Below are 13883 nucleotides of genomic sequence, written 5' to 3'. Positions count from 1 at the left end.
TGATTTTATTTCCTTAGATAGATTTACATGTACACTTACAAATAGCTCTTATTCTTGGAATAATAGAACAAGGAAATTGGTCCATTGTCTCTATATTTTACATCCACAAAATATATTAATCTTTTTTTTGTTACTAGGAAATGCACACATTGACCATAGCTAGTTTAAATTAGGAACTTCGTTAAGAGTATTCAAGATTTAATACATACAAAATCACGTACCTGTAAAGTTATTCCATCCAATAAACAATTCTTGAACCTTTGACATGTTCCACATGTCTCTTGGTAAATTTCCTATCAAATATAACACCACATACACAAAAAGGATATTGATTAATTCAAGAAGAAATTACTAGTAAAATTAGTAAATGAAAAGTTTACAAGTTAGTTAATTACCTGTGAATTTGTTATAAGACAAGGACAGAACTTCAAGTTTGGTGCATTTATTTAAACCTTTAGGAAGTTCACCCACAAATTGATTATATTGCAGGGATATATATTCCAACACTGGCAGATTAGTGCATATCTCATTTGGCAAACTCCCAGTTAACTCATAATTCCGAGACAAATCAATGTCCTTTAAAGAAGACAAACTGAAAATGGACAATGGAACATTTCCAAATAGACGATTTTTAGAAAGATGAAGAACTTGAAGCCTTGTAAGAAATCCAAGGCTTAGTGGGATTTGACCAGTGAGATTATTCATTTGCAAATACAAGTATTTTAAACGCCTCAGACGCCCTATTTCATCGGGGATTTGGCCATAGAAACTGTTGTTTCCAATGTCCAAAGAGTTAAGGAAGGAGAGGTTCCCAATATCTGTTGCGATTGAACCTCTAAATCCAAAGCTTTTGAGGACTAATGATGTCACTCTTTGATGCTTTTTACTGCAAGATATGCCTATCCAATTGCAAATGTGAGTTCCTTTTGTCCAGTTTTTTGACAACATTTCATTGGGCTCTGAAGTTATATGAGCTTTGAAAGATAAAAGAGCAGCCTCATCAGTTGTAATGTTCGATGCATTAGTAACTGAGAGGTACGTTAACAAAACTAGGAATGCTATTATCATAGTCCTCGCAACCATTTTGATTTGTTCAACTTCTTTAGCAGCTATTTGTGCCTAAGTATTCGTTTTCAAACACATCTATATATACTGTGTGTATACTTCTAATTGCTTCAACACTTATCTAATTAATACCAATGATTAACATATATACGTAATATGTTTGAATGATTTTTTAATTCTTTTTGTATATTGCTAGCTGAACTTGACTGCAATTCATTGCTAAAGGGAAACCATTGGTTGTGGAATTCTGTATTGATAGTTAAATAGTTTACTTGACATTTTTTATGTAGTTTTAGGCTATAGTATAATGTCATCATTCGAATGTATATATATAACCTCCCCAGTATAGATGCTTGACAAAAGAATGTCAACTGTTACGGTCAAATTAATGAATCTAACATGTAATGTGTATTCAATAGCTTTTATTCAGATATTTTATATATATGTGCATGTTAAGGAATTCAATCAATAATTATCTACGGATCTAAATGTGAATCCAGTTATTATTGTAGATTAACTTGAGGTCGGTATAAAATTCATAAACTTCAAAATAGATGCCATTCCGATCCCTACATCCTGAGAAAGAACTTCCACTTGGATTAATTTTAAGTCTCGAGTTCTTGTTTAACATTTTCTTATATGAAGTTGGAACGAAAACTTCAATGCAATTAATTCAAATTAACAAGTAGTCGTGATGACATAACAAATATCTGGAGGATAAAACAAAAATCATTTATTTCCGAGTTTTCTTTGCCGATAGACCAATCAATAGTGTTCTATTAAAAATAAGACTGGTCGTTGGGGGACACTCTGTAATCCCTAAAACAGATTCCTCATATTATTTATTTAATGATGAGATATTATTTATTCTCTTTTTTTTTTGTATGTTGCTGGACTTGACTGCAATTCATTGCTAAAGGAAAACTATAGTGGTTGTGGAATTCTACAGTGATAGTCAAATAATTTACAATTTTAATCGGCAAATCTAATAGGCAATGTGTGGTTTATGTGAATCCAATAATTTTTATCGAGACCTTTTATATGTATTAGAGAATTCATTAAAGATCTATAAATATTTAGTTGTGAACTCAAATATTAATTTGAGATGGATGTAAGAATTCATAAATTTCAAATCTTGACCGGAGCTCGCATGTTACTCAATATGAAAAAAAATTATGTAATCACAAATTAACTTGCATTAGTAAATTGCATGACATCGCTGTACATGAGGCAGAATCATTCTTGTGAAAGCAATATTTCGATATACTTTCATCATTTAAAATAAAATAAAATTGTAGACATTGATTTCTCGTATTTTCTCAAAAAAGTGATTCTATTAAGGGAATTTGGTATGAGAACGATGATCTCGATGAGATTGATAATCCATCCAATCTTTCTTCTAAGAACATATTGATTTGACCCCATAAGCGGGGTCGCGAGTGAGGAAGAAGATATGAATGAAAAATGTTGAATATGTTTTTGGTTAAAAAATAAAATATGCATATCCTTAAATAAAATGGCCATGATGTATCACAGTATGTGATCACCTAATATAAAGATAAATTTTGAAGGTGCATTTGATCTAATTTTTAGTTTGTATGTGTAAGCCTTTAACCTTATTAGTTGATTATTTATATGTTAAAACATCGATTAACTTGTACTCTATTATATAAAATAAATCATTTGAAGAGGTCGTTTTTCTCATTTTGGTGCATGTCACAAAAAATGTGATATAATAAAGATGGATGTTTGTTAACTCAACATTAAATATTTTTAACAATGATTATATTTCACAAAAAATGCAAGTTGCATAAATAGAAGGAGGAATTTAAAAAATGATATCATCGGACTCTCAATAACGACAAATCAACGATCAAAGTTGCTTACGATTCGGGTATTCACGAAACCGGTACCTTTTGGTTTGGTTTGATTATAATTTTTTTAACTTTACAAAATTGACAAAAATTGATTTGATTTTAGTTTTAAGCGGAAAAAAGAGAGAGAACCAAACTGGCTATATAATGCCATGTTTAGACATGTAATATGAAATTATGATCCAAAATAAAATAGATATGAAGTTAAAATTTTGTATGGACATGTAATTTGAACTTTTTAAGTTGCATTTTTATTTTTCATAAACCTGAAAACACACAAATTGTGAAAATTAGCAAAATTTCTTAATTTTTTATTCAAGTTTACTATAAATGAGCAAATTATAGTTCATATCAAAATATCTTAAGATGTTGCATTGATAAATCACATTAGGGGTGTACAAAATCGAGCCGAAAACCGAATCAAATTGCAAACCGAGTCAAATCAAGAAAGAAACCCGACTAGTGGTTGATTTGACTTGGTTTGGTATTGAAAAAAAAACCCGATTATATTTGGGTTGGTTTGGTTTTAACTAAAAAAAACCAACTCGAGACCAAACCAACCCGACATTATATATATAATTTTAAAATTTTATTTTATACATAAAAATATTTACTTTGATATGATTTTTAAATATTTCTTATACTTTTTCATAGTTTTTATCTTTTAATATATTATTTCAAGTTTGAAACTTAAAATTCTGAATGGTTCAATAAAGATTATAGTCTACAGATGTTGGTAATTATAATAAAGCTTAAATCAAAATCAAATTAATAATAATGCAAAAAGAAAATCAATTCAACACTAAGAATGACAATAATATTGAATATTTGTTCTTTGGTTTTACATTTGTTTAGACAATTCAAATACATAATCTAATTTTAATTTCCTTTAATATTTAGTCATGTAACTAATACTTATTAAACTTATTTTAGCATGATTTAGTACTTTTAAATTATGATCATTTTCATTATGACTTGTTAATTTGCAATATTTGTTTTACGCGATTTCATTATTATTTTTTTTTGTTGGATATTTTAGTGTCATTACTCATATCATATTGTGTTATTTTCTTAAGAAACACCTTAGATAGTTGTATTTTGGTAGGACTAAATAAATATTTGAAGTACAAGTAAATTATATGTTTGTATGAATACTTTACCGAAAAAACCCGAGGTTGAAAAACCCGAGTTTTATTGGTTTGGTTTGGTTTATAGATTTAAAAATTTGACACAAATGGTTTGATTTGATATTTGAAAAACTTGAACCAACCCGATCATGTACACCCCTAAATCACATATCTCCATATTTCTTTTATAAATAATTATTTATGTTTACAAACTTTCAAATACACATAATTTAATATTGATTCACTAGTCAATAATAGTAGTAACTAGTTATTCTTTAAACTTCTATGACCCTTTCACATGATATGGAACAATCTTCACGCCAAGCATGACTTTTTTTTTGCAAAATTAAAAATGATAGATCCTCAATTTCACCAAATCAAAACATGACCAACACGATCCAAACTCAATTTTTAGGTTAGTAGATGAATAGTTTACTTCTAAAGAGATGCTTCAAACCAGTCATGAAATTAGGTCTTGAATGCACAAATGACTAAATATTTTCCTTCATACCAAACACATCCAAAATGGAAAAAAGTGAATAATTCTCATGGTCAAACAGCTCGAGTAATTTGCAAGAAAGTTAAATAATTGCTCCAATTCTCAAAGCAACTTATATTCCTTTCCAAACAACAAGGTTTTCCAAATTTGCTTTCTAATATTCTGAGGCATCACCTGTGGCGTAGCTACATGGTGGTCAGTTGGACACCCCTCATCGAAAAAAATACCATATATACAAGTACAATGATGCACGAAATGATTAAATAACATATTTTGAACACTTTTAAACAACAAGTTGTTGTAGCCTAGTGATTTTAGATGCTTGGAATGAGATATTGCTCATGTGTTCGAAACAAACATATTCAAATACATGTGGAGTACATTGCTGCAGAAAGCAGTCTTGTGATTCAGTAGAAGAATTTGGCATACAGATTATAAAGTGAAAGCAAAGTACTCTCTGTTACACGAAAAGTATATATACATTCTCCCATTAATGTATTTATTACAAGTAATTCATGAAACACAAAGCAGTAAATTTGAACTCATTGTTTACTCATCAACTTTAATTTGTACAATTCCACTCTAAACATATGGCAGAAGCTTTCCTTCAAATTCTGATTGACAATATCACTTCTTTCCTTGAAGGGGAACTTTCATTGCTTTTCGGTTTTGAAAATGAGTTTGAAAATCTTTCGAGCAGGTTTTCTACAATCCAAGCCGTGCTTGAAGATGCTCAGATGAAGCAACTCAAAGACAAGGCGATTAAAAACTGGGTACAGAAACTCAATGCTGCTGCATATAAAGTTGATGACATATTGGATGAATGTAAATATGAGGCAACAAAACTCAATGCTGCTGCATATAAAGAGATGATGGAGAAACTAGATGCAATTGCTAAGGAAAGAACGGATTTTCATTTACATGAAAAGTTAATAGAGAAACAAGCTGCTAGGCGGGAAACAGGTACTCATCTTAAATTAGTATTACAACAAACTTTGTTTATATATTCATTTTCGGCAATTATCAGATTCAGGTCTGTTTTTGGGGTGAGGGAATGTTTCAAAGATTTTCCCTAAATATTTGTCTCAAGTGTCTAACCCTTCACTATCTTTGATGATAGACATATAACTTATTTTCTGTTTATAGAGTTTGTGCCCTTTTTCTTAAAGTTCTTAAAAAGATTGTAGAAGAACTTTACGCGCCACTACTCGATATATAGTCTAGGCATCAACTGTGGACATTACTGGCATAAGGATGAAATCGTCATCCTCCTTTTGTCTTCTAGACAAAAGGTGAAAAGAAATGATTTATCAACAGGTTGAGTCTAGCCAAACCCTCCACCATTCATGGTAGTATTAATTAAAAAAACAAAATCTGACCGGTCGTCAATTTGAAAATGACAAAAATTGTGATTACAATACAGTATAAGTACGTACTTGATGATTTCTTGAAAGCAATTTCACCAATAAGAAAATCTAGGAAATGCTCGAGTATTTATCACTTTTGAAAATGACGGCAACAAATTAAAAATAATTTATTTTAGTTACTTGTTCATATCAAATTCTGAAAATGATTGCAGAAGAAATAGAGAAACTTCAAAATATGTTTTAGGACTTTTTGCCAGGTGGAACTCAGCATGATTTTCTCATGTCTCCTGCTCCTCAAGCTCATCTATATCTCTTTAAGGCGTGCATCTATTATTCTCTATTTTCTGCCGACCCCTAATGATCTTGAATGTAACAATATTCTCGTGTGGACATTGCTTGGACCAGGTTCTATTTTAACTGAACCACAAGTTTATGGAAGGGACAAAGAGGAAGATGAGATAGTGAAAATCCTGATAAACTATGTTAGTGATGCCCAAGAACTTTCAGTCCTCCCAATAGTTGGTATGGGGGGACTAGGAAAGACTACTCTTGCCCAAATGGTCTTCAATGATCAGAGAGTGATTCAGCATTTCGATCCCAAAATATGGGTTTGTGTCTCGGACAATTTTGAAGAGAAGAGGTTGATAAAGGCAATTGTAGAATCTGCTGAAGGAAGGCCACTACTTGGTGACATGGACTTGGCTCCACTTCAAAAGAAGCTTCAGGAGTTGCTGAATGGAAAAAGATACTTACTCGTCTTAGATGATGTTTGGAATGAAGATCGAGAGAAGTGGGCTAATTTAAGAGCAGTCTTGAAGGTTGGAGCAAGTGGTGCTTCTGTTCTAACCACTACTCGTCTTGAAAAGGTTGGATCAATTATGGGATCATTGCAACCATATGAATTGTCAAATTTGTCTCAAGAAAATTGTTGGTTGTTGTTCATGCAACGTGCATTGGGACACCAAGAAGAAATAAATCCTAACCTTGTGGTTATCGGAAAGGAGATAGTGAAAAAATGTGGTGGTGTGCCTCTAGCAGCCAAGACTCTGGGAGGTATTTTGCGATTCAAGAGAGAAGAAAGAGAATGGGAACATGTGAGAGATAGTGAGATTTGGAAGTTGCCTCAAGATGAAAGTTCTATTCTGCCTGCCCTGCGACTTAGTTACCATCACCTTCCACTTGATTTGAGACAATGCTTTACATATTGTGCAGTATTCCCAAAGGATACCGAAATGGAAAAGGAAAATCTAATCTCTCTCTGGATGGCACATGGTTTTCTTTTATCGAAAGGAAACTTGGAGCTAGAGTATGTAGGTAATGAAGCATGGAATGAATTATACTTGAGGTCTTTCTTCCAAGAGATTGAAGTAAAATCTGGTAATACTTATTTCAAGATGCATGATCTCATACATGATTTGGCAACATCTCTGTTTTCGGCAAGCACATCAAGCAGCAATATCCGCCAAGTAAGTGTAGAATATTACCCATATATGATGTCCATTGGTTTTGCTGAAATCGTGTCTCCTTACTCTCCTTCTCTCTTGCAAAATTTTGTCTCGTTGAGGGTCCTTAATCTAAGTTACATAGAACTTGAGCAGCTACCGTCTTCCATTGGAGATCTTGTACATTTAAGATACCTAAACGCGTCTAGCAATCTTAGAATTCGTAGTCTTCCAAAGCAGTTATGCAAGCTTCAAAATCTGCAGACTCTTGATCTATATAATTGCCATTCACTTTGTTGTTTGCCAAAAAGAACAAGTAAACTTGGCAATCTCCGAAATCTTTTACTTGATGATTGCCTTGGATTGACTTGTATGCCACCAAGGATAGGGTCTTTGACATGCCTTAAGACTCTAACTTACTTTGTTGTGGGAAGGAAGAAAGGTTATCAACTTGGTGAACTACGAAACCTGGATCTCCATGGCTCAATTTCAATCACACACCTTGAGAGAGTGAAGAAGGATACAGAGGCAAAAGAGGCCAACTTATCTGCAAAAGAAAATCTGCACTCTTTAAGGATGAGTTGGTATAAATATGGACCATATTGTTTACTTGAATCAGATGTGCTTGAAGCCCTCAAACCACGTAGATATGAATCAGAAGAAGTTAAAGTTCTTGAAGCCCTCAAACCACACCCCAATCTGACTTCTTTAACAATCATTGGCTTCAGAGGATTCCGTCTCCCAGACTGGATGAATCACTCAGTTTTGAAAAGAGTCGTCTCTATTATAATTGAAGGTTGCGAGAACTGCTCATGCTTATCACCCTTGGGTGATTTGCCTTGTCTAGAGAGCCTAGTGTTAGCAAATGGGTCTGGGGAGGTGGAGTATGTTGAAGAGGATGATGTCTCCACAAGAAGATGGTTTCCATCCCTGAGAAAACTTAGTATATGTAACTTCCGTAATCTGAAAGGATTGCTGAAAAAGGGAGGAGAAGAGCAATTCCCTGTGCTTGAAGAGATGAATACTGATAATTGCCCTATGTTTGTTTGTCCGACCCTTTCTTCTGTCAGGAAATTGGAAATTTTTGGGGAGGCAGATGCAACAAGTTTGAACTCCATATCCAATCTTTGCGCTCTTACTTTCCTCCACATTAGCAGTATCATCAAAGCCACTTCCCTCCCAGAAGAGATGTTGAAAAGCCTTGCGAATCTCAAATACTTGAAAATCTCCGGCCTCTGCAATCTCAAAGAGCTGCCTAGCAGCCTGGCTAGTCTCAATGCTTTGAAGAGTCTGGATATTGAAAGTTGTTATGCACTAGAGAGTCTCCCCGAGGAAGGAGTGAAAGGTTTGACTTCACTCACAGAGTTACCTATTTTTTGCTGTGAGATGCTAAAATGTTTACCGGAGGGATTGCAGCACCTAACAACCCTCACAAGTTTAAGCATTAGTCGCAGTCCAACACTGGAAAAGCAGTGTGAAAAGGAAATAGGAGAAGACTGGCACAAAATTGCTCACATTCCTAATCTGAAACTATATGAGTGAGTTATTTGTAATTATTTCTCTGTTTGTGAGTCTCTCTAGTTCCTGCCATGGGTTGTAAATTTCTGGGTTTTTTTTTGGAAACATATTAACGATTTGTAAGATCCTTTTGTAATATAGCTACTTGTTAATGTTGTAATTATTGGCCAACAACTGTTGATTACCACTCTCTGAACGCTGAATAAAAAACTATTCATGTTATTGTTTACATTAAGGGCATGTTTGGAAATCCACTCTGGTAATTGGATTTTGTGTAATTGAGTGTAATTACATTGTCTATCTCCTTTGGTTGGACATGTAATTACCTGGTTAGCAGGTAATTGGGTGTAATTACACTCTCCAATTCACATGGGAGGCTGTGAATTGCGGGTAATTACTTGGTGTAATTACAAGCTGATTATTTTTTAACTTCTTCCTTTTATTTTTGTTCGTTTTAATATATTTTTTATTTTTATTATTTTAAATTCTTTTTTATTTTTATTAATCTAATATTTATATTTCATTTCCTTCTTATTCTTAACTTTTACTTTGTAACATCCGGCAATTTGAAATAACTATGAAGAAGCTTAAAAATTGGAAATAGTCATTTTTGGAAAGAATTAAATATCTGGAAAATTTTGGTTAAATATGGGAAAAAGTGAGTTTTTGTCCAACTTTAAACAGTCATAACTCCTAACTCAAGATGATTTAGGTGTATTTCCAGTTATGTTTGCAAAGTTTGTGGAATGATCTTTCCAACGCCGTCAAGTTTGCTCGATTCTGAGTTTGTATGAGGGAGTTAAGCCCTTTGGAAGTTGGGCTGTTGGCAGGGCAGTTTACCCGAAATTTGTAAGGGTATTTTGGTCTTTTCCATAGCCTTTTCTTTTGGATATATACTAAGGTTTTAGACTGATCTTAAATCAGTTTTTCCTTTTTAAAGCGAGAGTTAGGGTTCTTGATAGAAAAGGAGAGAAGAGGAGAAAGGAGAAGAAGAAGCAAACTTCGTAGAGATCGTCGGGGGTGATCCCTAATAAGGTATGTGAGTTCATAGTGTTGGGTTGGTTCTTTCCCCCACACGCCAAACTCGTTTTAATTCCGAGAAAATATTTGGTTGTGTTTGTTGAAGTTGTTGGTTGTGTTTGTTGAAGTTGTTGGTTGTGTTGTTGAAGTTCCTTGTTGTCTTGGTACATGTTTCCGGTGGTGTTTGTGAGTTGAAATCTATTGTATGTTGAGGGTTTTGATGATTCTAAGTGTTTGGGGGAAGAATCTTTGTTGTTGAAAGGCTTTAGAGTTGGAGAAACTAAGGAGAAAAGTTGGTTGTGGGGCGTCGCGCCCCAAAAGGGGCTTTGAACTTTCCCCCTTGGGGCGGCGCGCCTAGCAGAGCGCCAACAGGCCCCCTCTCAGAGCGCCAAGAGCGACAAGTTTCCCCATTCCTTCCCCACTTTTTCATACATGTTCCTTGGTAATGTACCTATGTTTTATAGTTGTTTTCGACACTCTAAGGTACGTCTAAACGTCAAGAACTCATCTATAACATGCGATCAAACACCTTGAATCCATAAATCCAATTCAAGGAGAGTTAGTTTCCAAGTCAAGTGAAGTTAAGAGTTAAGCTTGGAAGTTAAGAAGCAAGTCAAGCAAGTTTTTAAAGTTGTTCAAGAGTCTTTATTGAACATTTTAACTTCATTTTAAGACTCAAGTTTCAAGTCAAGTAAAGTGTCACGCCCCGAGCTACCCCCAAGACGCGGACACGGGACCTAGGACCACAAATGATCCCAAGCTAACCCTGCTGGCATGATCATGAGCATACTAAAGATAGTAAACTGATGCGGAAGCTAATTCATAAATAAATCTGAAAAGATGGGGAATACCCATATACTATAACTGAATATATCAAATCTGAGAGTTTAATACAAAAGAAATATCAAACTCAAAACACTAAGCTGAATCTAACTATGTCTGAAATAAGCCTCTAAACTGACTAGAAATGTTGGGACATGCCCCAACTAGATCTAGCAAAACTGAAACTAAAGACTAAAAGCGATAAAGATAAATATGTCACTAGTCCTCGAAGAATGAGGACTCACCACTGATGCTGCTGAACTGAAGATCGAGAACCGATCTAAGCGTGATCTGGATACTGAGAACCTGAACCTACATCACGAGAAGATGTAGCGCACGTATGCGTCAGTACTTGAAAGGTACTGAGCATGCATGATAGAGTAAAGCTGAAATAACATATAACTGAACAAAGCAATAAAGCAATGAAATCATCTGAGCATGATATAGATACTGAAATACTGAATACTGAGCTAACTGATGCAATGACCAATTTATAACATGCTGACTGAATACTGAATGAACTGTAAATGTGGTCAATGCAATAGAGTCTGACTGAACTGTGGGAGCTACTAATAACCGACATAAAACCACATGAGCTAAATGTGGAGTCCGATGTATACGCCCCATCAAGAGGACCCAATATACCCGACCAAAGGTATAGAGGCATGACTGGCATGATCACTAAACTGATGTTGCCCACAGAGGGGACTTACACCTACGTGGCTCGTAGTTCTGGGACAATATGGGTACGCTGAAACGCTAGTCCAACTCGGTATTATGCTACTCCCAATAGATTAAGTGGTTAACACATTATGACCGAGTTTCTGTAAATACTGGATAGCTCAAAACTGAACATGCAAACTGAGAATGCAACAATTAATCTGATAATGATACATTCATAAACTGAGGCATGTAAAACTGAATAATGAAATATCTGACCTAGCATGTGTAATTCAAGAACTAAAGAAATACATAGCTAGGGTTCTGAAATTCATGCGATAAACTGAGCAATAACATGATAATCTGATTTGGAACATTTAAATAACTAATTCATGATGATCTGCTATAATTCTAGAAACCCTAGGTCTGTTCATAATCATGGAATCAAGAATCTGACTGAATTCTAGGGACCTAATGGAAGGAACCCACTAGTGAAATCCCACATACCTGGTGACGAATTCCACGGATAAATCTTTCGATTTTAGGGCTGGAACTGAAGGAAACTTGTTGCATTCTTGAACTAGGGTTCTTGACCTCTTTTCTCCTCTTAGCGTTCTAATTCTTGTAAGTTTGATTAATGATTTGACTTAGGTAAGCTCTAGTTATGTTTCTAGGTTTAAACTGATTAAAATCTCATGATTTAGGGTCTAAACGACGTATCTTAGGGGTTAAAACGAAAAAGGAAAAGACCAAAAGACCCCTGAATTAACTGCTGTCGGAGTGACTGACAGAATGGACTGACGGTCCGTCAATCAATCGACGGTCCGTCGATTGGGTCCGTCGATCGAGTCTGCCCGATAGGGCTTCACTAAAACGGGCATAACTTTTTACTCGGATGTCGAAATTTAGCAAACTCGGTGGCGTTGGAAAGATAATTAAATTATCTATCATATCATAGGTCATGGGACATATAATTCATTTTGTGCTAAGAGTTATGACCATCTGAAGTTGATCCATCAATATTTTTCATCTAACTAGCTGCTAACCTCACCTACGATCAGACCTACGAACCGTGGTCTGATCTACGGACCGTGGGTCTGTCCGTGAGTTGGGACTTAGCCAATTTTCTGAGCTGGTTTGGGGAGGGGTTGCAGTGGTGAACCACGGACCACTAGCACAGGTCGTGGTCTGACCTACGGTCCGTGGATGGTGACCGTAAGTTGCACCTGCAACTTCTAAAAATCTGCATTTTTGTTTGTTTTGAATACGGGATGTTACATAAAGAGTCTCAAGTTTCAAGTTAAGTCAATAGTTTAAAGTTGAGTTCATTTCTCAAAAGTTATTAGGGAACTAAGTATTCCCAAAGAAGATTCTAAATGTTTTTGCATTTGAGTAAGAAAGGAACTATGATTCCAAAAGAGCCTTTGGGCTAGTTTTCAAGAAAAAGGAACATCGATTCCAAGTGAGCCTTTGGGCTAGATTTTGAGCAATTATCTCAAACTAAAGAAAGATGTGTTTAAAACACTTATGAGCTAAAGTATTTTTGGGAGTAGTCTTGAGCACCGAATTGGGGACACGAGTTCATATTAACTCAACTCTCCATAAGAACCATGTGGCCAACATGGGATTTCTCGGGTCATACTTTTTAGATGATCACGAAAGTTAAGCTAGTGGATCCACTTAGTAAAGTTAGATTCCTATATCACGGTAAGGTATAGGATGGTCCTTGGGCAACGTGAGGTAAAACGTTGTATCACTACTTAAGCATGTAGTGGTGGTTGTCGGTTAGAGAACTCCCACAGTAGAAATTACATGGTTCCTCGAGGAGTTCTGCTTAGTGTGGATGGGGGTATGAGACTTCATTCATGCATTGCACAAGTAGACTTTGAGAGGAAGCATGGTATTTTTATGATATTATAAATATGATTTTGACGTCATGTTTTAATAGTTTTACAAGCTTTATATATTGCATGTGTCTTATTGCTTTATATTAAGTTCAGTTAGTCATGAGTTGAACAGAGCCAAGGTAAGAGTTCTTTTGTACTCCTTTCAAAGCTTAAGTTGTGGTTTAGCTTTCCAGCTCGCATACTCGTACATTCAATGTACTGATGCCAGTTGGCCTGCATCTTACGATGATGCAGACACAGGTACCCAGGACCAGCATCCGGTACGCCGTTGATTCAGCTGAGTATTCCAGAGTCAGTGGTGAGCCTCTTTGCATTCCGGAGGACTCGGTTATTTTGTTCTTTTAGTTTTGTTTTATTAGGATGTTGTGGGGTCTGTCCCAACATCCATCTCAGTATTTTAGAGGCTTCATAGACAGTCAGTTAGATAGTTTTGAGTCTCTCATCTATGTATATATGTAAATATTCTATTTTGGGACTCGAGTTGCCTTTTTGGGCCAGACTTTTATCAATTAATGTTTTATGTCCTTGCATTGCATGGAGTTATTCTGTTGGGTTAGGTTTCCGCTGAGTTAAGAAAGCCAG

The 13883-nt window shown here is 35.1% G+C and overlaps 2 protein-coding genes across 2 annotated transcripts; one reads left to right on the top strand and one right to left on the bottom strand.

Annotated features, from left to right (window-relative positions):
- Window positions 1–213: 213 nt before the first annotated feature.
- On the bottom strand, window positions 214–1083 carry LOC125826357 (probable LRR receptor-like serine/threonine-protein kinase At3g47570). Its single transcript, XM_049505663.1, has 2 exons — window positions 396–1083; window positions 214–293 (listed from the first exon to the last, which is right to left on the bottom strand). The coding sequence occupies exons 1-2, from the start codon at window positions 1081–1083 to the stop codon at window positions 214–216; spliced, it is 768 nt and encodes a 255-aa protein (XP_049361620.1).
- Window positions 1084–5142: 4059 nt separating this feature from the next.
- Window positions 5143–8916, top strand: LOC125826576 (putative disease resistance protein RGA1). The gene is made up of 2 exons (XM_049505926.1): window positions 5143–5528; window positions 6338–8916. Exons 1-2 carry the CDS (start codon window positions 5156–5158, stop codon window positions 8914–8916), a joined length of 2952 nt encoding a protein of 983 aa, XP_049361883.1. The 5' UTR covers window positions 5143–5155.
- Window positions 8917–13883: the final 4967 nt, after the last annotated feature.

The sequence above is a fragment of the Solanum verrucosum genome, unplaced genomic scaffold (assembly GCF_900185275.1).
Source record: "Solanum verrucosum unplaced genomic scaffold, falcon-dt-bn FXZP01000060.1, whole genome shotgun sequence".
NCBI lineage: Eukaryota > Viridiplantae > Streptophyta > Magnoliopsida > Solanales > Solanaceae > Solanum > Solanum verrucosum.
This window is presented reverse-complemented; position numbering and strand designations above follow the sequence as displayed.